This window comes from Rutilus rutilus (assembly GCF_951802725.1).
Source record: "Rutilus rutilus genome assembly, chromosome: 3".
Lineage (NCBI taxonomy): Eukaryota > Metazoa > Chordata > Actinopteri > Cypriniformes > Leuciscidae > Rutilus > Rutilus rutilus.
This window is the reverse complement of record NC_140211.1, coordinates 17,815,020-17,840,814: the sequence shown is the minus strand read 5'-3', so window position 1 is coordinate 17,840,814 and position 25,795 is coordinate 17,815,020. Positions and strand designations below refer to the sequence as shown.

The 25,795-nt window shown below is 37.9% G+C and overlaps 1 protein-coding gene across 3 annotated transcripts in view; it reads right to left on the bottom strand.

Moving 5' to 3' along the window:
• exoc6b (exocyst complex component 6B) overlaps nt 1-25,795 on the bottom strand; it is a 95,975-nt gene extending 70,180 nt beyond the window's left edge. For 2 of the 3 annotated variants that reach the window (XM_084403440.1, XM_084403438.1), the window contains exons 1-6: nt 25,618-25,774; nt 6,698-6,863; nt 6,445-6,492; nt 6,270-6,360; nt 5,697-5,742; nt 3,749-3,953 (exon numbers count right to left, since the gene is read on the bottom strand). In XM_084403440.1, coding sequence (XP_084259566.1) covers nt 3,749-3,953; nt 5,697-5,742; nt 6,270-6,360; nt 6,445-6,492; nt 6,698-6,863; nt 25,618-25,706 — 645 coding nt within the window. In that variant the 5' untranslated portion in view covers nt 25,707-25,774. Of the gene's footprint in view, nt 1-3,748; nt 3,954-5,696; nt 5,743-6,269; nt 6,361-6,444; nt 6,493-6,697; nt 6,864-25,617 lie in introns of all 3 variants that reach the window. The other variant, XM_084403439.1, reaches the window with a different exon arrangement.

Here is a 25,795-nt window from a genome sequence, read left to right as displayed (position 1 = left end):
TGGGGATACGAAGTCAGGCTCCAGGGAAGATTGATTCATTCAAACAGTGTGTTCCCAAAAGGGAGTCGCTGAAGATCAGATCCAGCCGTGCCCCAGATCAAGGTTTATCTCAGAGACTCAAGCAGTAGCTGAAGTCAGTGGCCAAGACCGGGTCAGACATGGATCGCATCAGCATGAGCAGAATCTGGGTCAAATGGAAGTTTGTGATGGGAGATGATGGGAGATGAGAGGACGCTAGGGTGGGAGGAAAAGCAGTTAACCACGTTTTGAACCCGAACAGCCGCGCATGGTTAGGACAGCACATGGTGATGTTGACATAAGTGTGTGTGCATTTGCCTGGGTGGTTGTGCATGCTGCAAATCGTGTGGTTCAAGAGTTTGAACACCGTTCAGTACAATTTGCTGTTCTTCGCCAGAGGCCACTGGAAGGGTAGGACAGGCACCCAAGAAAACACATAACCAAAATCACATGAGCCAGTGTGTTTCATTATCTGTTTGGCAATCTCATCCACCTTACATCCAACCAATATTACACACGGGGATTAATCCTTACAGCTTATGTTAATGGTTTAAAATGGCACAATAACTTGTTTGCGCATCTGCATGGCCCTATATGGGGTTTCGTTACGGTCAGTAGAAATGTACGGATAAAAAGAGGGATATTCACTGATTGTTCCCAATTTGACTTCATCTTGTGCAATCTACCCTTCACCCTGTTACGTGATTCCCTTCTTTTCTACTCCCACAATCCCTTCAATAAATCCCAATACTGAATACAGATGGCCCACAAAACCAGGAGGTCTCAAACGCCAATCACCTAGAGGCCCAAGAGGTGGGCTAGTGGAAGAGTTGCAACAAATACCAGTGTTTTTCCCATTTGAACCTAAACTACATACACTACAGTTCAAAAGTTTGGGGTCAGTACATTTTTTGAACTATATATTTTGAATGTTTATAAAGATAATTATTGGCAAGATTATACAGTTATTATATGTACAGGACAACTCCTCTAAATCTAAATCTATTATACTGCTCTGCATGGTCATGAAACTATTTTACTTCACTCAGATAAGTCAAATTAAATGTCTGAATTGGCTGTGCAGGGTGGCGTTGCGTCACTTAACAGAAACAGGGCTTCTTATGTAGTGCACTGTGATATATTTACTATATAGGAGATATATAAATGAGTGAACAAGAGAGTGATTTGAGATGCAACAACTATTTATGACAAATGAGAGCATGCATTACTTCATGTCTTCATACAGGTACAACTATATTTACATCCTGTGTTTAAATGCAGAAATATGCTAAAAATAAAGCTTCTGTAATAATACTTAAAGGGATAAATGTTAACAATGAGTAACAATGTTGTTCATTAAATTAAAAATAATCCAATGAATGATAACACATTGTACTAAAGGAAGGACACAAACTAATAGACGTGTATGCCATTTGATAAACAAAGCAGATGATCAGACTCAGAAAGCAGACCAGCAGAGAGTTCAAACCAAACAGTCCCATCATTTAGATTGGACCGGTGGAAACTCACCAAGTTCCGGAGCTTCAGGAGCCAACAGTTTGTTCAAACTATGGACAAGGGCACAGGCTGATGAGGAGAGGGGAAAAAGGGACAAAGTGGAACGAAAGGCTGGGCTGGGGCAACTGGAAGCAGACCAGCAACAGAACAAACGGGTATCTCTGATTACAACTCATGGTGTCCACATGCATTTGCTCATGTCAGACAGCGAATGCATTAAAACCTGCTGGTAGAATACACATCTACCTCAGTCCTGCCTACCTGGATGAATACACATATTGTTTCATTGTTCAACTTCTCTTCTTCAACATCGTCAGAGACTAAATTAACTTTCCAAAAACCAATGTTATTGAAGTAACTTTGAAACTCTAGCTTTCCAAGCTACATGCTACTCATAACTGAAAGTGATTCAATTACAGTAAAGCTCCTCTTGAGAAAAAGTTAAATTACAAAACTAGTCCCAGAAACAAAAAAAGCAGCCACATACATTATTACATTGAAGCTGGGGAGAAATATCCGTCTTTAAATATAAAACTACATTATTATATAATTAATCATTTCCAGTATATAGAAGTGTATACTTGTCACACAAAAAAATGAGGGTTTATGACCTCCAGCTTGAACAGAATGCATCTTAAAATTGCATTCTTCTTAAAAATAAAATGCATTTTAACTTATAGAATTTAGCTGGAAGCATCAGCAGCATTTAACTCAATATTTCGCGACTTTTGATTCCATTTCTGGAATCATTTAACTTAAACTGCCTGAACAAAAAGAAGAATAGATCAAATTTATAGAATAGACCATATAAGAATAGACCAATGCTTTTCAAAAGCTGGGCTAAATTCATACTGCTGAAAAATGTTCATTTAGTAGTTTCGCTACATTTGTGTTCTTGAAAGTGTTGGGGTGTAACTAAAAAAAATTTCACACAGTAAAAAGAAAACATATGTTATAGCACACCATCACATGCGCACACACACGCGTGGCTTTGGCCTTTTTCAAGGAGGAATATTTGAACTCTTCCATGACATCTTTTTGGCTACTTTTGCTCTCCACTGTTTCTTAATTAGTAGCAGCAACAGATCTGAGAAGAGTGGAGAATGTTCTGAAGACAATGTGATGGTGAATACTGCAAAATGATCCTTAATGATGTTGAGTGTTCTAGGTTGTTGCTTACTGGCCAAGTGTCTATGACAGTGTCATAACTATTTTTTTAAATTAGGCTACCTCATATATCCACGTATTTCTAGACAGTAGGAATCCTGGAGAAGAAAAAAAACAAAACAATAGTTGAAGTAAATTAAAAAGAAATATCTAGATTTTAGTTGTTTGAGCTTGTAATGTAATTGTAATGCTTGTTTTGTCTTATTTTAAATTGGACAACTGCTCAATAATATAATGGTACCAAGATATGCTCTCCATTGTAAGTCTGTGTTTTTACTCTAGCAAAAACAGTGCAGGAGGATTTGCAAGAAAATTGTAATACTTAGTGATACGGAAAAGCCCCAAACTTAGTATGTATGGGCATGCAAGTATGTGCAATAGTGATGCCTGCCTTAGAAACCACCTCCAATGGAGCTTTCATCCAATATCATCTATTATGACCAGTTTTATTCCTCTGTGAAAAAGAACAAGTAAGAAAGCAAAGAAAAATATGTCAAAGAGAAAAGAGAAAAAAGTGAGGCCAGATTTTTATGGTGCTTGGGAGATCTTAATGTCTACTTGGCGTTTCATATTCTAATGCACTCCTCACCCCATCTTGGTCTAATAACTGTAAAAGAAAGCAGAGGACTTTTCTGCATTCCAACGAAAAATCCACTCAATTTCTCTCATATGTGTTCCCTGAGTCTTCTCCGTGTCTCCGTGCACTGTCCTTGAAGCAGCGTCCATACACTGTGTTCCTAGACTCCTCTGGCATAAACAAAAGCGACCTAAAATGATCTTTGATTCAGAACAGATTGGTAGCTCTCTTTCCTCCAGACTAGATGACTAGATGGTCAGAGATAAGATGAAAGGAAAAATGGGGAAAAAGCACATTAAACTACCGAAGAACAAGGACTTTGTCCTTCCTTCGGAGACCTCACGTTGAAACCCAGCTGTGACCGTCAGGTCAGAGGTGAGCACATGAGGCAGCTGTCAAAGAATAGTTCAGACACCCCTCCAGGCATTATTCAGACACGAGCGCTCTCTCAAACACAAACACACACACCTGTTTCATGGCAGTCTCTCCGATCTTATCCGAATGCTTGCGGATGCTCTCCAGGAAGTCTTTGAGGTCAGACATGGAGACGTCTCTGATGTGCGTGCGCAGGCGTGGGATATTCTCTGCCATGATGGTGCAGAAACGATATGATCCCGCTTGAGGCAAACAGCTCTCCTCCAACTGTTCCAGAGTTCGTAGAGCTGGATAGTATCTGGGTAGCATACGACAGGGTCAGAAATGATGGATACAGGAAATGTTGCATATATATGCTACTTCAAAAACCTTCCCAGTATTAATGAGCACAAATGCAGGGCTCAACAATAAGGTTTTTTTCCTGTTGGCCCACTTGAGACAGAAGTTTAGACTCTTCCTTCTGAGTCATAATTTTCCATGGCCTCAAAGCATCAACTTTTTTATTATGACAAAAAAAAAAAAAAAAAAAACATTTTACATGGAAAAAATTTATAATTAATAAATGAATAATATTAATTATAATTGCTTTTTTTCATTTGTATATACACATGCATTAAACATTTTGTATTATTTTTTTTATTATTTTTTTTAAACTGGAGGGCAAATGACAGTCCCGTCAACTGACCCAAAACTCTCAAAGCTCTCCCCAGGACATTCTTATTGTTGAGCCTTGCACATGCAGTGCGTGTTTTAACCTTTGGTTAAAGACTTAAATCTCAGCATGATAACAATTTAACCCAATCAAGATGATCTCAGAGATGAGCTATGCTCATCGCACACACACACACACACACTCTCTCTCTCTCTCTGAATACAGCATCACAGTCACGCAACATTACACAGCAGACCCGACGCCGGGGAGAGAGTCTCTCTTGGCCGACCCTGCCGCTACCTCCAGGCTAATGGCAAAACCAAGCACACGAGAGAGACGGGGAAACACGGAGAGCAGAGATAAATAAAAAAACAAAAAAAGTTGCAGGCCCATGCCGAACCTCAGGTCACACAGAGGACACGACAAGACAGCAAAACCAACGCTTAAAAACATTTAGAGTGGCAGTTTAGGTGGACTGGCTTTTTCACAAATATAATGATCCCATTGTAAGGGAACCCCCTTTCTAAAATATAAAGGCAGCTATATATTTTCTTTGTATTCAAAAAAATATGATTTTAACAATGCAAAATTCATTAAAATGAAATACTATTAATGTATTGAAGCAAATTATTATCAAATTTCTCTGAAAATATTGATATTTATTAAGTGTATATCTTTTCTAGCCACAACTAGAGTGATGTTAAATGTAGACATTTTCCATTACAATTAAATTTATTAACAGTAAAGTTTAACAGTCCTATCACATTTTGTCAAATCTTTTTCAGAAGCTCTTTACGTCCCCCTGAGGGTTGCGATGTGCTTGTAAATAAGAGGTGTGTGCTCATGAGGAAGCAGGATAAAATCCTGTATCATTTCCACCCAGTTCCCCCTCTCTCCCTCCACCTTCCGGTCAGATGTCTACTGTCCTTGACTATAAAAACAAAGATCCCATAAATAACAAAGTTGACTGAAAATGTTGAGATTTGGGATGGTTCAATGTATGCAGCTGCTAAAGCTAAGAAAATCCAGTCCAAATGTGTCCTCTGTGTCTCTGAGTCCTGACATCTGCCAAATGCTGCTTTGAACATCTCAGACATCTGAAAACTCTCTTTCTCTCTGTCTGGTCACAGTCACATCTGGCTGGATGAGATACTCCAGTGGTCCAGTGATCAAGGGCCTGTTTAAATCATCAACACCTTGCTCTCTCTTCCCCAGCTGAGAATGTCCTGTTCTCAAATGTAATTTTTTTTTAAAGTAAAGGTGTTAAAATATTGTGGGTACTAAACTGCCCATTTAAGCCCAACCTGAATAAGTTTATCTCTACTGCCACCTAGTGCTCATCTGGTGTTTTTGATGTGCACAAAAAAAGGCACTGAATAAACTTCATACCTTTTAGTCCTCATCTGTTCCTGCAGTTTGGTGTACATCTCCAACACTGCATGGAAAAAGCAAGTGGAATTGTGGGAAGAGTGTCAAGAGCACAGCATGTGAGCTTCCAAGCACTTCAAAAACATACACTACAGGTCAAACGTTTTGGTTGGGTATGATTTTTATATAAAACATTTTATTTATCAAATTTGATTTGATCAAAAATACAGTAAAACATAATATTGTTAAATATTATTTAAAAAAAAAAAAGTATATTAATTTATATTCCTATCCTGCAGCCATTACTCCAGTCTCCAGTGTCACACAATCCTTCAGAATTCATTCTAACATGCTGATTTGGTGCTTAGGAAACGTTTCTTATTATCACAGTTGGTAACGGTTGTGCTGCTTAATATTATCTGGTAAACTCTTTGATGAACAGAAAGTTCAAAAGAACAGCATTTATTTGAAATAGATATCTTTAGTAACATTATAAATATATTCACTGTCACTGACCCCAAGCTTTTGAATGTAGAGTAAATACAGCAAATATTTGAAATTGAAAAAGCTCAGACAGAGGCCTGATGTTTCTACCTGGTAAGCAGTGTGTGAGTTTGTCAATGGTGGTGGCGATATTCCTCTGCTGCAGACGGCACTGTCTCAGTTCATCCATTGACGTCAGGAGCTACAGGGGAGGTAACCACTGATTTCAGTCATGCTTGTTAATGTTACATGTTCTGAATCAAAACTAAGCAAACAGGATACACACCCCCTTGCCGTCATTTTGTAGATTCTGATTGGTCTCAGTCACCTGACCCTGAGGAAGATAAGACAACCAATTATCTGAGTGAATAAACAGAAAGTATATTTGTTGAACAATATAGGAACTATATATTTTCCTGGCATATGACACACAAGTGGTTCAAATTGTTTCAGTTTAAGCCTATAATGCTTCCTCTTCTCTTGTTTCTTCTCTCTGGTTTTATAGGATTTCCTCAAACCCTCATCTCCTCTTTCTGCACCTTGAGTTTCTGGGCTTCCCCGCGCACTTTGAGCAGCTCAGTAATTGAGTCCACAAAGCCCTGGAAGTGATGGTTGCACATCTTCTCAATTTCACGGTCGTGGTTGCGGATCCGCCCCTCCAGTTTCTCCATGAAGAGTCCATGTTCCTGTCCATCATAAACAGACCTTTCAGGAAGACAAGGAGAACACAAAAGAAGTGTCAACATTACATTATATACAAATACATGTAGGCTACATTAGATTGATGCAAAATACAAAATACTACATTACTAAACAGAACAACTGAAAATATTGTCAAAAGATATATGAAGTGCTTCGTTGATCTTTAATTGTTTTGAGCTTATCTAATACAATAAAACTGAGATATCCTTTCTGATAAAGTGAAGAGAATGCAAATGTAATCTCTATAAAACATTCAATCTTTCTCCATTGTTACTGACGCTAGGTATTCACCACTAGGTGGCAGTAGAAGATATGAAATAAAACACTCCTCAAGAAGCTCAACAACTTGTAAATGGATATATATTTCTTTTTCATTTGAAATCAAAGCAAACGACAAACGGCAAGAGTTATTTAAAAATAAATCCAATACTTTTCCATCTTCAGCTCTGCAAATACAAAAAAATAAATAAAAAAACCATTGGAAACGACACACTGAAAATGTCTTTCCAAATGTTTTGTGTTTTATACCTCATAGCAACATTTAATTTTGCATTAAATTAAGTATGGCATGTACCATACCAACTAATGCCCAAAACAAGTGACAATAAAACACAATTCAATTTGATTTGATTCAATTACATTCTAGTGTTCCACTCGAACAGACGGTGACAAAGCAGTTTTACCTCCAGTAAGCAAGCCAATGTGACAATACTTTTTTTTTTTATATATGGAAATCTTAAATTAGTAAGGGAAGCATGTTTGGGGTGAATCCGGACTTGGCAGGGGGAGCCTGACTTAAACATCACACTCTCCTGATAGAGGTCAGATAGTCATCATCATATGTAAATGAACCCTGTTTAATAGACAGAGCCACAGTGAGGCCTGTCAGGGAAGCATGTGATGTCCTGTTCAGTGAAATACACTAACACAAAGGACACAAACACACCAGCACATGGCTTCACCTGAGCACAGCCTTCCTGTGCCTCAGGAAATGTCCTCTTTCCATTAGCACAGTCTTGACGTCACTGATAGCTTCTTCCACAAACACTCACGGCACAGTAAACACCTCAAATCCAGGGCTGCAAGGTGAAAGAAGCACTTCCCAACCTGAAATTAGGATTTTTATCTGTAGTAAGAGGAAGATGCTGGAAGGAAATGTGAGACGTATACAGGAAAAAAGTGAACATTGTGACAGACAAATGAGCGGACATGCTCAAATTAGTCACGCAATGCCTAATATACTCTGCTCAAAATTTAGAGTATTTATAAGGGAACATGTGCACAGATAAATAATTTATCATAAATACTTTCATGGTGACTTGATGTTGGAGTCATTGTGCAAGTTTGAATCTCGCTTGAGGTCCTTTCCCGATTCTGTTCCCCTTTTTCCTCCTATTGCTTACACGGTTTTATGAAATAAAAGACAAAAAGGCCAAAACTATTTATTTTTTTAAATGACATTTGGCTGTTAATAAATGTTAAAAAAAAAAAAAAAAAAAAAAAATTACATATCTTATTATCATGGAAGTAAGTAACTTCACTAAACTGTGTTGCACAACTCCCTAAGCAAGAGTCACAAAAACAAGCGCAGAAATGGAAACAAAAAGCTGAATAAACAGTAAAAAGCACAGCTGCAGTGGTCCATCTGTGTGAGACTCTACAGCATCTGGCTCAAGACTCTCAGTAAAGACACTTCCTTATGAATAATCAAATTTAAAAAAGGTCAAGATAACATTTGTGTGCATTAAGAATATCTCACTGACTGTATGGATGTAATGATTCTACCCGTTTCGCAGCACGGGCCAACCATGAACTAATCTTACTTGATTGACTGTCACTTTTGGCTCACAGTCACAAGTACTATTTGCAAACAGGCTGATGTTCCCAAAACTGAAATGTGATATCCTCCTTGAGAAAAAAATGGTGCCTGATTTCCCAATACTCCCTTAGCAGATAAAGGATACGAGAGAGAGAGAGAGAGAGAGAGAGAGAGAGAGAGAGAGAGAGAGAGAGAGAGAGAGAGAGAGAGAGAGAGAGAGAGAGAGAGAGAGAGAGAGAGACACAGAGAGACACAGAGAGACACAGAGAGACACAGAGAGAGAGAGACACAGAGAGAGAGAAAGAGAGAGAAAGAGAGAGAGAGATTTTTTTCACCCAAACATGTCTCGCGCACACACTCTAACATTTGAAGAATGTTAATATCTTAATTGAGAATTAATTATGCGACAGGAAACCTGTGCTCCAGATTGCCCTGAACACACTCAGGACCGTTTGCAGAGGCTGTGGATTACAGGTAATCATAATGTCATAAAACATTTTCAGTTTCTTGCACAGACTGATTGTTTTGCTTCATAAGACCTCAATGTATCGTCAGGGGCCACGGGTATTGTTTTTGTTTTGCCTGTAGGTTATATGTTTTTGGACTCTCAATGTGACGGTAGCCATTGATATTTTTTAGTGTTCTACTGAAGAAAAGTCACCTACATCTTGGATGGCCTGAGGGTAAGTAAATGAACAGCAAATTTTCATTTTTGGGTGAACTGTTCCTTTAACTCTGAAGAATGACAACATTGCTTTGAGCAGTGTGTGTGTGTGTGTGTGTGTGTGTGTTGACCTGTTACACAGCATTCCCATTCAGAACATTTCCTCTGCAAACTGTCGTCACCCTCAACCAACTTAAGGGAAACCTATGCTTATGTGTGCTAGGATGTCATATCCTGTTGGCTGAATGAAATGTAGAGATAGCTCAATGGCAGCTGGGAAACAGAATGGATCGGAAATAGAGCAGAGGATCTAAACTTAGAAGCCACACCAAACACACGTTAGCACCTCATACCAACAATAGCAGTGCACTTTTTCTGTCTATGATGTAATAGCACATCTACCGATCTAAACTTACTGTACCAGGTAGTTCAAAAGTTACAACAAATACATGACAGATATGCTGATATGACTAGAATATTATGAGTTATTTTAATCCACGATAATGCCATAAATCACAATGTATATTTTCTGTTAGAACAAAGGTTGTTACGTTACCAACAGAGCAAATAAACAGTAAAACGGAACAAAGATACACATGAAATAAATAGTTATTTAAGTTTTTTAGGCAGAATGGGACAAAAAAGCTGTATTTAGGTTAAAAAAAATATATACTACAGAAATTGAATAATTTAATCAAATGTAAAATAAAACACTTACAGTGTCACGTATTTGTGAACTTGGCAGCAGGAATCTCTTAAGTGAGATTGAGAAATGTAAAGCTTACAGGCTTCCGTACATCAACATTCTCTTAAGTCTGCATTCGATGCATCCTCGATATCAAGAACACATCCAGGTACTTTCATGAGTCCTCTGTACTTGTGTAACATTACTTGAGTATTGGAATTGAACTTCCACGGTTGATGATGTACAAGAACCCAATGACGCAATATCGCTTAAGAACGCATATTGAGAAACAGCCAGAATCTGCTTAACACCACTAAAAAAAAAAAGGACAGTTTTGTTTTGTTCAAAGCGAGCCACTTAGGAATCCTTTCATTATAGCCAACAAAAAGCAATAAACACAATGTAAATAAGAGATTAATTGTACAATTAAGACATATCTTTTTATTATAACGGGTTTTTGCCAGAGTGCAGAATTCAGTGAGCTTGCAACTTTAGATATTGACAGCCTTAGTGTTATAAAGGGAGGCTCTTCCCTTGATTTCTGTTTATTACCCATTCACAATCTGAATACTGACAACTGTATTTAACCCTTAAACAGGCAAGAGTAGAAAATGATAAGCAACAAATCATTTCATGTCATTTTTTATATCATCTGGACTTAAGTAAATCATATCCAAAAGAATTTTTGAAAAATGTTATGTATTTTGGATTTTATGAGTTGTGACTCCCAGATCACATTGCCTGTTTATAGGGTATAAAAAAAATAAAAAAAAAAGGACCAAATCTATAACTGTAACTGCCATTGCATGTTTAAAACAATTATATTCTATACTTCAACTCATATAATGTTGACATATTATATATCATTGGAAAGCTTACAAACTCAAGATTCAGCCTGTGAAACCCGTTTTGAAATCGGACCTTGCGTTACCATAAAAATGGTTAAAAAAAAAAAGGTAAAATGGTAAAAAAAAATTGGATTTAGGTCAGGCTGACTAATTGATCACAGATAACTTGAAGCAAATAATGTGACCAGCATACTCAAGACAGAGAGGCTGTATCAGTTTAACCTGTACATTTTATAATTTGTAAAAAAAAAAAAAACTCAGAATACAAAGATTGTTACAAAAATGAATACAAAGTTAATCCCTTTTTTATACCCAAAAGTGGCAATGTGACTCAGGTGTAACATATATTTCAAAACGTGCTAAATAACAACATGAACAACTTTATAAATTTTCTTTTTCAGCACCTTAAGACAATGCTCATAATTAATGTTAGCAGTGTTAGTATTATTTTTTCACAAGAAAAGTTAGTTTAATATATATTTATCTCAAAATCTGCACCACTGGCAGCCATGTTGGATTTAGGTCAGGCTGACTAATTAATCACAAAATATATTTAAACAAATCATGTGACCAGCATACTCAAGACAGACCAGGCTGTGATAAATGATAAAAGGATTTGATGAAAAAAATCATTCTTACACCCCAAAAAAGACGACAAAAACTATGTTACACCCAGATCACATTGCCAGTTTTAGGGTTAAATGGGACAAAAAAAAAAGTCAAGTACTTCATTCAACAGTTTTTGCTCTGGAACCAAAATTGGTACAGTGAAATGCAAAATTTAGCTGGTACTGGCTGGTACAGGTACTGGTACAGACTGCTGAAATCAAATGCTGGTACCGTGACAAATCTAGCAACATAAATAACAGCACAGATCCGATATTTTCACACATCCAATTTTCTCCCAAATGTTGCAGTCGGCAAGATTTATTTTTATCATATTCACTGAAAACGACACTATGCTCCGACAGAACAACATAAATTAGCCGGTTTTAGAAAAAAACCTGCACTTCTACCTCCACCTAGTGCCTGTTATTTGTTTTCCAAAAATCCACTGCTCCCGGTTCTTCTGGTCCAATCAGCGCAGGGCTGTGTGAGATCTGACTGTCAATCACAGTTCGTGCACAAGCCACAGTAAAAAAAAATAAAAAAATCCATATAACTGCTATAAATTCTGATTTGGTTTTTAAATTATCAGAATATCATCAATAATTAAATTATAGGAATATAGGATTAATAGATAATTACTAAAGTATAATTTATTGTATAAATGACCTAAAACATGGACTTACTGCAGCACAATAACTGCAATTCATGAGACATCAGAATGCTGCTACATTACAGGCAGTGAAAGCAAACACTGTCCTGGACAAAGTTTAGGTCATGCTTTATTGACCCTGGACCAGATCTTCGTCTGACAGCAAGGGCTGAACTCCATCTGGAGTTTCTAAGGTAACATTAGAAGCTCTAAAAGAGGAAATAGCCTCAGCACAGTACACTGGCTAAACACTGAAACCTGATCACGGTCTAACAGAGGGAAGAGTTTGCAGTCACTGCAGTTCATGACTCTTAAATCACTGCCTCATGTCAATGTACTGAAAAAAAGAAAAAAAAAACTTTCATTTGATTGACCTTTTATGGTTTATTTAAAGGAAACTATTTGAATTGGACATTTTCCAAGTTAACCAACAAAACACCTAATTATACAATTCTAGCAAGAGCATTCTGAGCATACGAACAACCCATTGTTCGAATGGGAGCGAATATTAGCTGTAAGAAGACAGCAAGGCACAAGAAACTCAAAATCCCTTCTAATTCACCAGAATAAGCACAAAACAAGTTCATGGTGCTGTTCAGCCAAGACAAACTCTGTTGCAGTACGATGGTACCGTAGTCAGTGATGGTGGTAACAGATGGTAATTTTATATCATGATGGTACTGAATGGTCAGAGCTCAAAAATAAGGAGTGAGCCGGTGTGAGAGTGTTTCGAGACAACTGATGGAACTGACACTTGGTGCATTGTAACTAAAAATAAAAAATAAAAAAAACACATTAATTGATCTTGTACATCCATTTAAGCAGACTTTTGGTTGTCTGTGAAATATTCTACATTGCTGCAGCAAATTCTGCTGCTTTGTCACCCAGATAATGTTATAGTTGGCTAACAGAGATGAGGTTAATCAAATTTGCAAAAATTCCTTGCAACAGTAAAACCATCAGTAAGAATGCAGGATTCTCAAGTTTTATCAAAAGCTTGGAGTGAGATCACACGCGGTTAGGGGAGGAGCCCTAATGGAGCCCCGCCCCCGCCCCCCAATTTTACCCATTGTTCATAATTAACCAGCACAAATTTAAATTATATTAATTGGTAAATCTGATAAATGACAGAGCAATTCATCACATCAAATATACTCTTTAATGTTATATTTCAAAATTACAAATTTACAAAAATATAACAAATTGCTCCAAACAGTTTGAAAAAAACAAATATTACCCAGTCCCAGAGCACTCTGCTTTAATACATGTAGCCTTAATGTAACTATAAAGACTAATAATACAGTATAATATATCATTTAAAATAAAATGAAGAAATACATCTTCATTCCTTCCCATACCCACTAACATTTCCCTTAGTTTCAGATAACGTAAGCTAGCCAAACTGAGCCAAAGCTTCTGGTCTGGTTGCAAAGTAGTTGTAGAGTTTTTGACTGCATCAATAATATTGTATACGATGGGCTATATATTAAATGTTCTAGCCTAAAAATGTTAGACGAGCTTTCTTCCAACTTACCTTCTCCATCACGATGTGTGTTCGCGCGATGTTGTTGGTTACCTAGTAACGAACGTACGGTGGCTGAGAATGTTCCATCAACTTCCATGTGTTCGCGCATCTATGTTGCCTAGTAACGAACGCAATCTGTCCGAGATACGTGCTGGCGGCAGGAAACTTCACTTTGTGTGCCTGCGCCTCGTATACAACGTTATATATAAAGCTTGCAGGACATCTTGGTTGGCATTGCCTTTTCAGCGTGAGAAATACACGGTGTGGCGTGTGAGCGTGTGAATTGCGTGTGTCTCACGGCCAATGCGTGAGACTTGAGAACCCTGAAGAATGTGAATTATTAATATTCTGCATCATATGCCATAATTTTTCCAGAAAATTTGTTTATGACTTTATGGAGTTTGATTGCAGCAAGTTTTGTTTTAGCACAAAATAAGCAAACAATTATGAAAAAAAGTATCACGGTTTTCACAAAATATTAAGCAGCACAACTGTTTCAACGTTGATAATAAGAAATGTTTCTTGTGCACCAAAACAGCATATTAGAATGATTTCTGAAGGATCATGTGACACTGAAGACTGAAGTAATGATGATGAAAATTCAGCTTTGCCATCACAGGAATGAGTTACATTTTAAAATATATTAACACAGAAAACATTTATTTTAAGTTGTAATAATATTTCACAATATTAAGGTTTTAATGTATTTTGTTTAAATAAAACTATATTGCTAAAGACCCTTGGTTCAAGCCACACCACAGACGCATAGAACAGTGGTTCTCAACTCCAGTCCTCGTGACCCACTGCTTTGCACATTTTGTATGTCTCTCTTATCTGACACACTCAGTTCAGTTCATGGAGTCTCTCCTAATGAGCTGATGATCTGGTTCAGGTGTGTTAAATAAGGGAGACATACAAAATGTGCAGAGCAGTGGGTCACGAGGACTGGAGTTGAGAAACACTGGCATAGAATGCAAAACCAGACGTTTGTACCAGTAACGGCATGGTACAGAAAAACCTGAGGTCTTGTGGGAGGTGACAGAGACTGGGAGTGAAAGAAGCAGTCTAGAAACTGTAAATTCCTCTGTGGGAATAAAGGCAGCAAGAGTGAGGGCAGAGACGGGCCACAGTGCAACAGCTGGACACTAAGAGACAAATAAACCCCTCATACTGAGACAGACTGATAAATGATCCGTGTAGCAGTGCAAGCCAGAAGTAAAGCACTGAGCAACACAGAATGTTGCCCAACGTCTAATTCAAACATTACAGATTTCGCAAGTACTTCTTGCACACAGCAGAGCTCAAAATGTCAATCTTAAATCTCTAAAAAAAGATCTGATTAGAGAGCATCTTTGTTCAAACATTACCAATGCAAAGGCACATTAATGTCAAAATAGAGACTGAAATTAAACACGCACCAAGAAACTTTCATCTAAATGTATGGCATATGTGTAAAATGTTGTACACTCAAATGACATATCAATGACACAGGAATGGATGTTTTATTGGGGTGGTTGCCCTCATGGGGGTAGTAGTAGCCTAGTTTGGTTGTGGGTGACCGCAAAAATGCCAGTGAATAGAACATGTCTAAAATAGCACTGCTAAAATGTCTAAAAGACCACAGATGGATTGAGCGAAACTAACTTGGTGCACATGTAATTAATTTGCCTGTACAGGCCATTACATTTTCTTAAGTTAAATCAACTAAATAAAAACAACAACAGGCAGTTTGATTGTCTTTGATACAGAGGAAGCCATTAAGAGCTTATCACAGAACTAATCTAGTAAACCACCAAGTCCACTGTGGAGAGAAAAGGAAAAAATCATTTCAAACACTTCCCTGCTAATACCACACAAAAAGTGTAAGAACACCCTTCAACCAAAAGCATATCAGAGTTTTACCGTTGGGCCTGTAAGTAATCGTGTGTGTGTGTGTGTGTGTGTGTGTGTGTGTGTGTGTGTGTGTGTGTGTGTGTGTGTGTGTAGTGACTCAGCTGGGTGTGGACCTGGCTGCACCTTTGTGGTGAGTTGGTCTCTGCTTCTCTGCTGAGGTTGATGGCTGCAAAAACATCACACATAGGAAATAAATGCTGAAAACTCTACTCTGCATAGCTGTACCTGATTGTTGCTGCTGTTATTAAAACTGAACAGAATAAAGCAAAACTGCAAATTATAATACTATAAGTCAAAGAAATGTCTCGTGGCTACAGATCAGTTATTAAAAAAAACATGTTGTAATACAAACAGAATAGAAAGAAAACCTGAAGTTATAATAGAAACTAGAGAAAGTATATTGCCATATAAAAGGCATAGTTCACCCAAAAATGAAAATTCTGTCATCATTTACTCACTCTCAATTTGTTCCAAACCTGAATTCCATTACTCTGTTGAACACAAAAGAAGATATTCTGAAGAATGTTGGTCACCAGAGAGTTTATGGGGCCCATTGACTTCCATAGTAGCTATAAAAATAAATGTTATGGAAGTCAATGGGGTCCATCAACTGTTTGGTAACCCATATTGTTCAAAATATATATGTTTGTGTTCAGCAGAAGAAAGAAATTCATACAGGTTTGGAACAGGTTTTCATAACTTAAAGGAACACTCCACCGTTTTTTGAAATAGGGCTTATTCACCATCTTTCCTACATTTAGATAGGTGGGCAAATGCATTTTTGTCTCAGTGCATGCATTGTTTTAGTTTGGCAGCGCCACCGATAGCTTAGCTTAGCATAATGAATGGAATCCTTTGTTGCCAGCTAGCATGTCATGAGTAAAAGTGATACAAAATTAAAATAACGAATTACTTCTTGTGGCCTGCGTATTCACAATGAGTACAAATAGCAATGCAGATTAAGACTAGGCGATTTCCTAGGCAGATATTGACTTGGGACTATATTGGGGGCGAAGCACTGCTACTTGGGCGCAGAGATATCACACAACACCTGAAATCCCCCAACTTCCATCAACATACCAGCGTGAATAGTAGCCGGCTATTTTTCCTACAGTAGACATAGTGAATGGCGATGAACATGGCGGATTTTGTGAGAGACGAAGAGGGTGACTTCTCAGACAGTCAAGAGCCAGAACCATACCTCTAGGAACCAGAGTTTTCAGAAGAGGAGCTGCGTGCTTTGGAAATAGAACGACAGGAGGAGGAGGTTGCGATCGCTCAACAGCCTGAGGACGTGAGGATGAGAGTCAACACATCAACATTGGTGGTGAGTGTGATATCTCTGCGCCCATTGCTATTTGTACTCGTTGTGAATACGCAGGCCACAAGAAGTAATTCGGGTTTTTTTTATTTATTTTTTCACTTTTACTCATGACATGCTAGCTGGCAACAAAGGATTCCATTCATTTTGCTAAGCTAGCGGTGGCGCTTCCAAACTAAAACAATGCATGCACTGAGACAAAAATGCATTTGCCCACCTATCTAAATGTAGGAAAGACGGTGAATAAGCCCTATTTAAAAAAACGGTGTAGTGTTCCTTTAAGGGTTTCTTGCAACCACCGGCAGACATCTCTCTCAGTCCTGCCGCCCTGATGGTGGAGGTCCGCAAGTAATTTCCTTCATCATTAAGTGTATTGTTTGCAGGTTAACTGTGTGATTGCAGCTCTGTTGTAAAGGTCATAAGTTGCCGATCTAAAGATTCCCCACTGTTCAGAAAGTACATGGAACAAAACGGAGAAGGTGGTGGTTTGTGGAATGATTGTCCACCTCCAACTGCGCCCACTGTGCAGGCTTTTGTGCTTCCAGGTTAAATGTCTGACTATGGCAACAATCTCTATCATATTACTTTTGTTCTAAATCCCAAACCGCCTGAATTAAACTTTCATGCTCATGTTATGCACATTAATGATATCTCAACTCATGTTGCTTTTTAACGAGAGGTAAGCTTTTACTGTTGTAAATAATATATGACTATTTTTTTATTTCCTTGGTGGATAATAGACCAACAAAGTCAGACCCAGGTCATGTCTAGAGACCAGACCAGTCTGCTTGACTTAGGGACCACAGAACGTGTTTTTGCGGTTAAAAAAGTTTGATGCAGGTCAGTGGAATGAAAAAAAAAAATGCAAGCTCTCTACAGACATGTTTTTTAAAAGTTGAACTTCTTTTAACTTGAGCACCACATTTTCAGAACGGCGTGTCATGTGCAAGTTCCTGTTATATATGCGAGAAGCGAGCGCAATGGTCAAACAGGTCCGTCTAATGCATGTTTGCACAGAAAAACAATGGAAAAGCAGCACAGTATTCCACAGCGTTCTGGACTACACTCAAATTAGTCACTAAAACAACCTAGCAATTCGGAGAAAATGTGAAAGCCTAGATCATTACATTGTTTCATATGTAATCGAACACTTTGAATCGATTTACTGGAAATTATTTTGCAATATTTGAATTGCTTTTAATGCAAATGGAAATCCTATGAAACCAATGATACAGTTCTTTGCCTCTGTTCTTTAAATAATCAATCCTTGAGTAATGATCCTCAATAACTGGCTCAAGCACTCTGAAGTGTTTGTTCGAAATTCCTCAGGTGGATGCAGAGAGAGCCCAAAATATTTACAACATTCCTCTTGCCATAATTGGAACAAAGAACCGTGTTTCCAAAGCTGCAGTCCTCTCTTCCTTTTTGAAGCAGTAATCACTCTACAGGGGTCAGGACAACAACTGCCCACACAAGAGACCAGGAGATCAAGGACATTGAAGACAGAAAGATTTCTTCACAAAACGTATAAACCGAAAAAGAAGAGAGATTGGATGAGACAGACAGACAGACAGAGAGAAAGAGTGATAGCTGAGAAGGTATTTGCAAGAACAAGCAGTCAAGTGTCTAGCATTAAAGTCACTGTGGCCCAGCATGTGACAAGAAACCTAACTACTCGTTCTTGGTACTCCAAGATGTACACATACACACACTTAGTAATCAATGTCTAATAATCAAGAATTTTTGTGAATTTTAGTTCTTTAGACTTTCTTACATTTGAGCTCTAAGGGCCACACCCTGTAGTTTAATACTGTTGTCATCACTCCTTTTCTGAATGATTAATGATTTACAGTTGGGATAGGCATGAGTACTGATTTATGTTACTGAATTATGAACATTCAGTAACAATACACAAACTTGTCCTAAAAGGGACTTTTTGGAGATTTTTAATTTTGTGATTGGTTACAGCATTATTTTCAGCTGTCCATCCCAGTCCGATTTATTTGCTACCATTGGTTGTCCAATTCACCAGGTGTGTGAACTCACATCCTTGTTGTAATCTATAGGCTACTTAGCCAAGGACGTAACCATGTCTTGAAGATTGGGGGGACCAAAGGTTTTTGTTCTTTGTTTTGGGGGGGGGTATTGGTCTTTTAATTTAAAGATATTAAATAATTAAAGGATTAAAAGAATGATTAAAAGGAATTTAAAGGAATTTAAAGGAATTTAAAGGAATTTAAAGGAATAAAGAAAACGAAAATAGAACGGTAAGAGAAGTTCTGATAATTGTAGCCTAGTTGTGAAGTAATTAATTGAAACTACTTTTATTTAAACATATTTATTTAAAAATATGCACACATTTTCTCTTATTTGTATGTCTATTCTGTCAAAGACATGGATCATGTAAATTATAGCATTTTCTGCAAAATTCCATAAAAAAAACCATCACTGTTTGCATCACTGTATATTACTAAAGGGGTTGGAATTCACACGTCTCCAGTTAACAATATGCCCCGCCTTCTTTGACCTGATTGGCCAATGGCCATTATTTTGACATTGACGAGCGTTGTTAGACCTCTGAGGCAGGCAAGCTTAAAAATATAACTTTTTAAACTCTCATCCTAACAACAAACAGTGGTGAGTAATGGAGAGCAGCAGAGCACCACTAAGAATATCAAATATTGGGGGGGGGCAATTTGGTTACTCCCCTCAATGCCTTTGGTGGTTACGGCCCTGTATTTAGCACCAATTGTTACAGAAAACATAAAGTACTTTAGTTACTAAACTAGGAATTACCTATTTGAGTATTAAAATACCTATTAAAAATGTTAAAGGCTCTGTAACCACAACAAATTCAGCTGTATAACTACATAGCAGTTTACTTAGGCAGACCACTGAAATGGTTAAGCAGGTCTCTTCCTAAAAGCTTATGCACTTCTCTGCCATCTGATACTGTGGTGTAGCAACAGATCTTCTGTATTGAGACGTATACAAGTTAAACAGATCATTGGGTAAAGTCTAGGACGAGGACTTGCTTCTATTCATCGCTTGATGAATAGAATGAACAAGAATAGGATGGAGGCAGATCTGAATGTGAGCTTGCAGTCGATTGTATAGTCGGTGCTGTATACATCACCAGAGAGAAGTCTGACAATCTACCAGAAGATCAAGTTATCAAATTTCCATAAAAAAAATTACAAGCTTATGTGATAATTTTTTTAATTAATCATAACTAACATTTTCAAATCAAAATCATTTATATGCTTTTGAAACCTAAATGTTTCCAAACACTTTGGTCAAAGTCAGTCCATGTGTGTCACTCTGAATCATCTCCGAATATAACAAAAGGGGAAATTAAACTAGACAGATATCTAAATTAAAAAACTCATGATTTTGAGTAATCAAGAAATCCAGAGTTTGTTTCTGCCTAGTAACAGGAGGGTTTGCTGGATTATACATAGGAAGAACCAATCATATTGTAGGAAAATTATGTAATGTATCATTCTATAAAAACTGTTGTATTCTTTTTGCTGGTGGGATTCTCTCTGAAATTTGTCTGAGATCCTCCGGCCGTGATTAAAACATAAGGCATTGTCTGGAGTCTGTCTGGCTACTGCTGCACAGGTTAGTGGAACACTAGAGACCTTATTCCCAAGTGCTAGTGTTCGTGGGGGTCAAGACGTTGACCGACTCAGCCGACGTCGATTAGGAGACGCGCTAGAGGATAAATATTATTGAAGAGGTCCTCCTGAGAGGACCCAGGTTAAACTTAAGTCAGGTGCGTAGGGAAAAATCTGCCACACTTACAAAAAACAATCATATGAATGGATAAATCGTTCACAACAAGATCGATTAAATGCATTTAGAAAATTGATTTCCATTTCATGCTCACATTAAAACTTCTAGATAGCTTGGGAAGGATGAGCAGACCAAGGAAAGGCAGACTGATTTTTCTTCTATGCGTGAATTATGCTACAGGGCTTAACCATTGGAATGTCATCACAAGTCCTGGCATGTATATGATTATGAAATAGCCAATCACTTCTTCTATGGAGCGACAAAAACGACTTGCAGAGCACATTACATTACATACTTCAGTGGCATGTATCATAAAGCGATTTAAATTACTAGCCATAGCCAGTCCATTTAGAGACTGACTGAAATAATAGAGTAATTATAGTTTGAGCTGGGCGGGAGTGGAAGCAGTACAGTCTGGGTGGGGAAACTGACTCACTAAGACAGATCAGCCCAGGCTGTCTCAGCATTCAATCTCTCTCATACTACACACAATTTCAGACCTAGGGCCCCAGAAGTATTGCTAGAAGCATCTTCATATTTCATATAAAGCCAAACATAGTTCTCTCACACTCTTAAGAGTCAGCTCTTCTCATTTAAATACTTGCACATTGGAAAGAAAACATGTTCTATGAGACATCACATGGATACAATATAACACAGACAGCCCATGGTACAAATTCTGATGCCAACAGACGCTGTATCTACCAACAAAACACACACTGTTCATGTGAAAGCAAGTCACATTCGCTGACAGCTGTGCCACAAAAAGCAGAAAATTCAGTCTTTAGAAAGAGGTACTAATTTAGACATATGAGGATGTTAAACCTGCTTACGTCAACAGAATAAAAGGTAAAGCACTATCAACTGCATCTGAGCTTAAATGAGAAGCATTTAAAAATGGCAACAAAAAGAGCTCAAACAGACATCTAAATTGAGGAGAGAAAAAAAAAAAAACAGAGAGATAGTGTTTCGGAGCCAGGAAGTCAATCTCAGCCAACCATTAAAAAAAAATGTTGCCATTGATTAGCTTGTTTACATTTTATTGAGCCATGTCTCATAATGTGTTGTACCATCCATTAAAAGCACATCAGAAAGTGAGAAGCCTTCCACTGTCCTTAAATTAGCACTTTAAGGAAACATCTAGAAGAACACGCAGTCCATTAAATCTGCACAGTCAGTTAGCTGGCAAAAGTCAGGGACCCATGCTTTTACTACACAACTTGACCTTACAATACGATACATAGGAAGTCGCTGAATTACTTGAAGTCCTTCTAATGTGCAGTACAACAGTGCAGGAGAGATATGAGTTGTATATGTTGGATTAACATGGATGGAAAAAGACCTTGGCCCAGTTGTTTAAAAGTAATCTGATGAGATTTCGGCTATTGGATTCATTCAATCTTGAAAATGGGTTGATAAAAAAAAGTCTCAATGAATTAGAAATACCGGTAGTACATAGAATGGCAGCTGATGGAGTCTAAGGAGCCTCTCCAACTGTCAAAATTTGAATTTATACAGTTGAAGTTTAAATAGTCTTGGCTCAATTTGAACATTCCGCAATGAAAGTCTATGGGATTTTTCCAATTTTTGATCAGCAATTTTAGGAAAACCGTTAAGTCTGATCAGTCTGAAAAGAGCAAGCAACTCGAGTCAGAACAGTTTGAAGGTTTAGTCTGAGTTTAGTGGTTGTAGCTTGAACAGTTTAGGAGGAGTAGCGTGGAGAAATTTTGGCTAAGAAGAATAATAATAAGCTTAAATACAATATCAGTATGTTGGCTTTTCCAAGCCAACTTAATTACACAAGATGAGATAAACCAGTCAAAATACGGCATATTTTATTGCATGTATATTTGTGTTGAAACAATTATCTTTCAATGCTTTTGCGTTCCCTCACAAATGTTTTTAGTCTCAAAAAGAATTTCCCTTGCCATCTCATATTTTTCCATCACAGTGTCCCTTTAGGGTAGGGGTCTGACTGTTTAAAGGAATTTTAAAATGAAAGGGGATGTTTGCATTGTTTTATTGTGCCATTCTCTTCAAACAAAAACACTTAAAGGAACCCCACATTCACTTTTCTAACTGTTGTTCTTACATAGCTAGTCGCCTCCATTGTGATCTGTGAAGATCCCATTTAGAGAACTGGTAACCCAGATCCAAATCCAGATCATTCTGATCCAGATCCTGATCTGATACAGAGGGTAATTTGAAGGGATATGGGATTTACTATGTTCTTGTGGGTCAATCTAAAAGATCCAGGTCCAGGTCACATTTTTATAAAAGAATTCAAATTCTGCACCAAAAAAAAAATGTATACAATGCGATGCAGTATTTTTATAGTATAAAAAGAAAAAAACATACTTATATACATATCAGTTTATGTAGACTGGATTGGAATTAGAATTAGATTTTTTCATGCTTAATTGCCATGAAAAAAGTCCCAATCCCTAAAAAAAAAAAAAAATTACTCTGAAAAAAATTCTTCCCTGCTAGAAAACTTCCAAGCAATATGAAATATCCAGCAAAGACAGTGTTTGGTTTTGCAATTGGATTGGATTATAGGGTCGGCATCACTGTGTACAATTCATCCACACGTTTCATCTTTTTTTTTTTTTGCTTGTAATCTTTAATCAAAAGGACATAAACCAAGTGAAACAACAGACCTCTCTCTGGTGGCGAATTTAGTTCGCTTAAACGCATTCTTTTTCATACAAGCGAATGCAAACTTGCATTCACGCTTCCATCCAATTAATAGCCAATGGATAGAACCTTACATTTTCTTTTTCGATAACCCATTTAACACTAGCCTGGCTCCGCCCTCCTACGTACTTCAGCTCAATTTTCCTTTTCCTTCAGTACGTCGTCTGGGTTCGCGGTATATTCTTGGGTTTTCTCCGGCCAATTTTTTGCCGGTCCAATCAGCCAACATTAGCTCTACTGTCTTGTTCTGTACTTGACATACATAATAAAGAACACAGCTCCTTATGCTTTTAGGTGCACTGTCTTATGGGGCTGGTGTAAAAGAACCACATGTTATAACTAAATGAAAATATGACCATGGCCATGAATTCAGGCTGTGCTCGTAATGTCACCTCATTCTGTAAATGAAAGTCCCACCAGAGGTGTGAGAATATGTCATTATCAGTGTGCCCCAGCCCCACACACCACCCTGCTAGCACCAAAATTAGCATCACACAGTTCCACTATCTAAACAACATGTAAAACACAAACTGGTCGCCAAGTAACAGGAAATGGATTCAATTAGTGAACTGGTGCTTGACTTGTATCAACATAGTTGACATGCAGGTTAACTTTCCTCCAGGCTTGATTACTGTAACAGCCTGCTTATCGGTATACCAAATAAACACCTTCAAAAACTTCAATTCATTCAGAACTGTGCCGCCCGAACTCTGATGAAAACCCGCAAATACGAACACATCACTCCCATTCTTCAGAACCTCCACTGGCTCCCCATAGCCTCAAGAATTCAATACAAGATTGCCCTCATCACCCACCTTTGCATCTATAACAACACCCCGCAATACCTCAAAGACCTCCTTACCCCTCACTCATCCACCCGTAACCTCCGGTCCCAAAGCACAAACCTCCTCCATCAGCCACGCTCAAGACTCCGCACCATGGGAGACTTCTGCTCTGCTGCCCCTCGCATCTGGTACTCCCTCCCTGAACATTTACGAAAACCCCAGTCTGTGGACACTTTTAAAAAAAGAGCTTAAAACTGTTTTGTTCAGGCAGGCGTTCTTAAGTTGTCCTTAGGCTTTGCTAATCTCACTCTGCACTAAAAACTCCTCTTTTAGCTGTTTTTTTCTTATGTATTTTATCACTTGTATTTTTATTTGTTTCTGATTTTAATTCATTTAATGTGGTCTCTGTAGCACTTTGAGATTCTTTTATGAAAAGTGCTTTACAAATAAAATGTATTATTATTATTATTATTATTATTAAAGGAACCGAACATAGTTGACATGCAGGTTAACTATGAGGAAAGTAAGTGGAAAAGACACCCTTAAATTTACTGTCCACATTATGCTCTCTACATTCTGTGTACTTGCTCAAGAGTCAAGACATTGTAAATCTTTTGACCTTTAAGTAGCCGTCATTGAAAAAAAAGATCTTCGCCATAAACAGTTTTTAAGTCATAACATAGGCTAGATGCTGCTGTCATATTGGTAGGCAAGGCTAAAAAATAACTGAATGAGATTAAATATACGCAATTAAAGATAAACTAAAGCTGAACCAACTAATCTAACATACTTCAGGATTGTTGATTTCATTTACCTCTCATAACACGTACTTTTCTAAAATGTCAACCACTTCTGACACAGAAATGCTGACCTTTAACTGAAATCTGTGGTTTGCAAATTTAGCTCAAGCTGGTTAAAAAGTTGAAACTCCACAAGAAATAACTATGTTCATTTGGTTCATTCTTCATATGCAACTTTTAACTAATTTCTCCCATAACTATGTCCATTAAAGACAAATGTGCAACCAAGCTCTGACGCAGAAATACAAATGTAAGAAAAGGTAAAATGATCCCATTTAAATGGGAAACAAAATGCCAATGTTTTGAGGAGAAGTTAAAAGCCTGGGTTACTTCCTTAAATACAATGGACAGCAACAACAGAACACAGTGTAAACGTTTCGTTTGGTTTGTTTTCAAATAAAGAGCATTATTCATTATTCTCCAATATCCGCCTGCTCTCTCCGGGACTCCTGCAGGGAGCCATGTGAGAGGAATACTAACTAAAACTTTCTCTAAACCGCTACTGAGCACCTACTTTCCCAGCCTGACAACTTGAATGGAAGATTTCCTGGCAAGTCTCTAAAGTGAAAAGTTGAAGGAACAAGGAGAACAGGCTCTCCGGGCACCTTTGAACCCAAATGTCACATTAGCCCGGGAGCCTCCTGTACGGTTAATGGAGACTTACCGGAGCGTTGGTCCAATGCAGTTAGTGTCTGTGCTCTCAATCTCACGCAGGATTCGCTCGTGCTCTGCCGCTGTCTCCGCGCTCGCCATCTTCCATATCCTCGCGACGCGCTCGAGAAAAAACACACACAGCGCCCAGAGTCAGAGGGGGGAAAATACTGGAGCTTTTACTTCCGGTA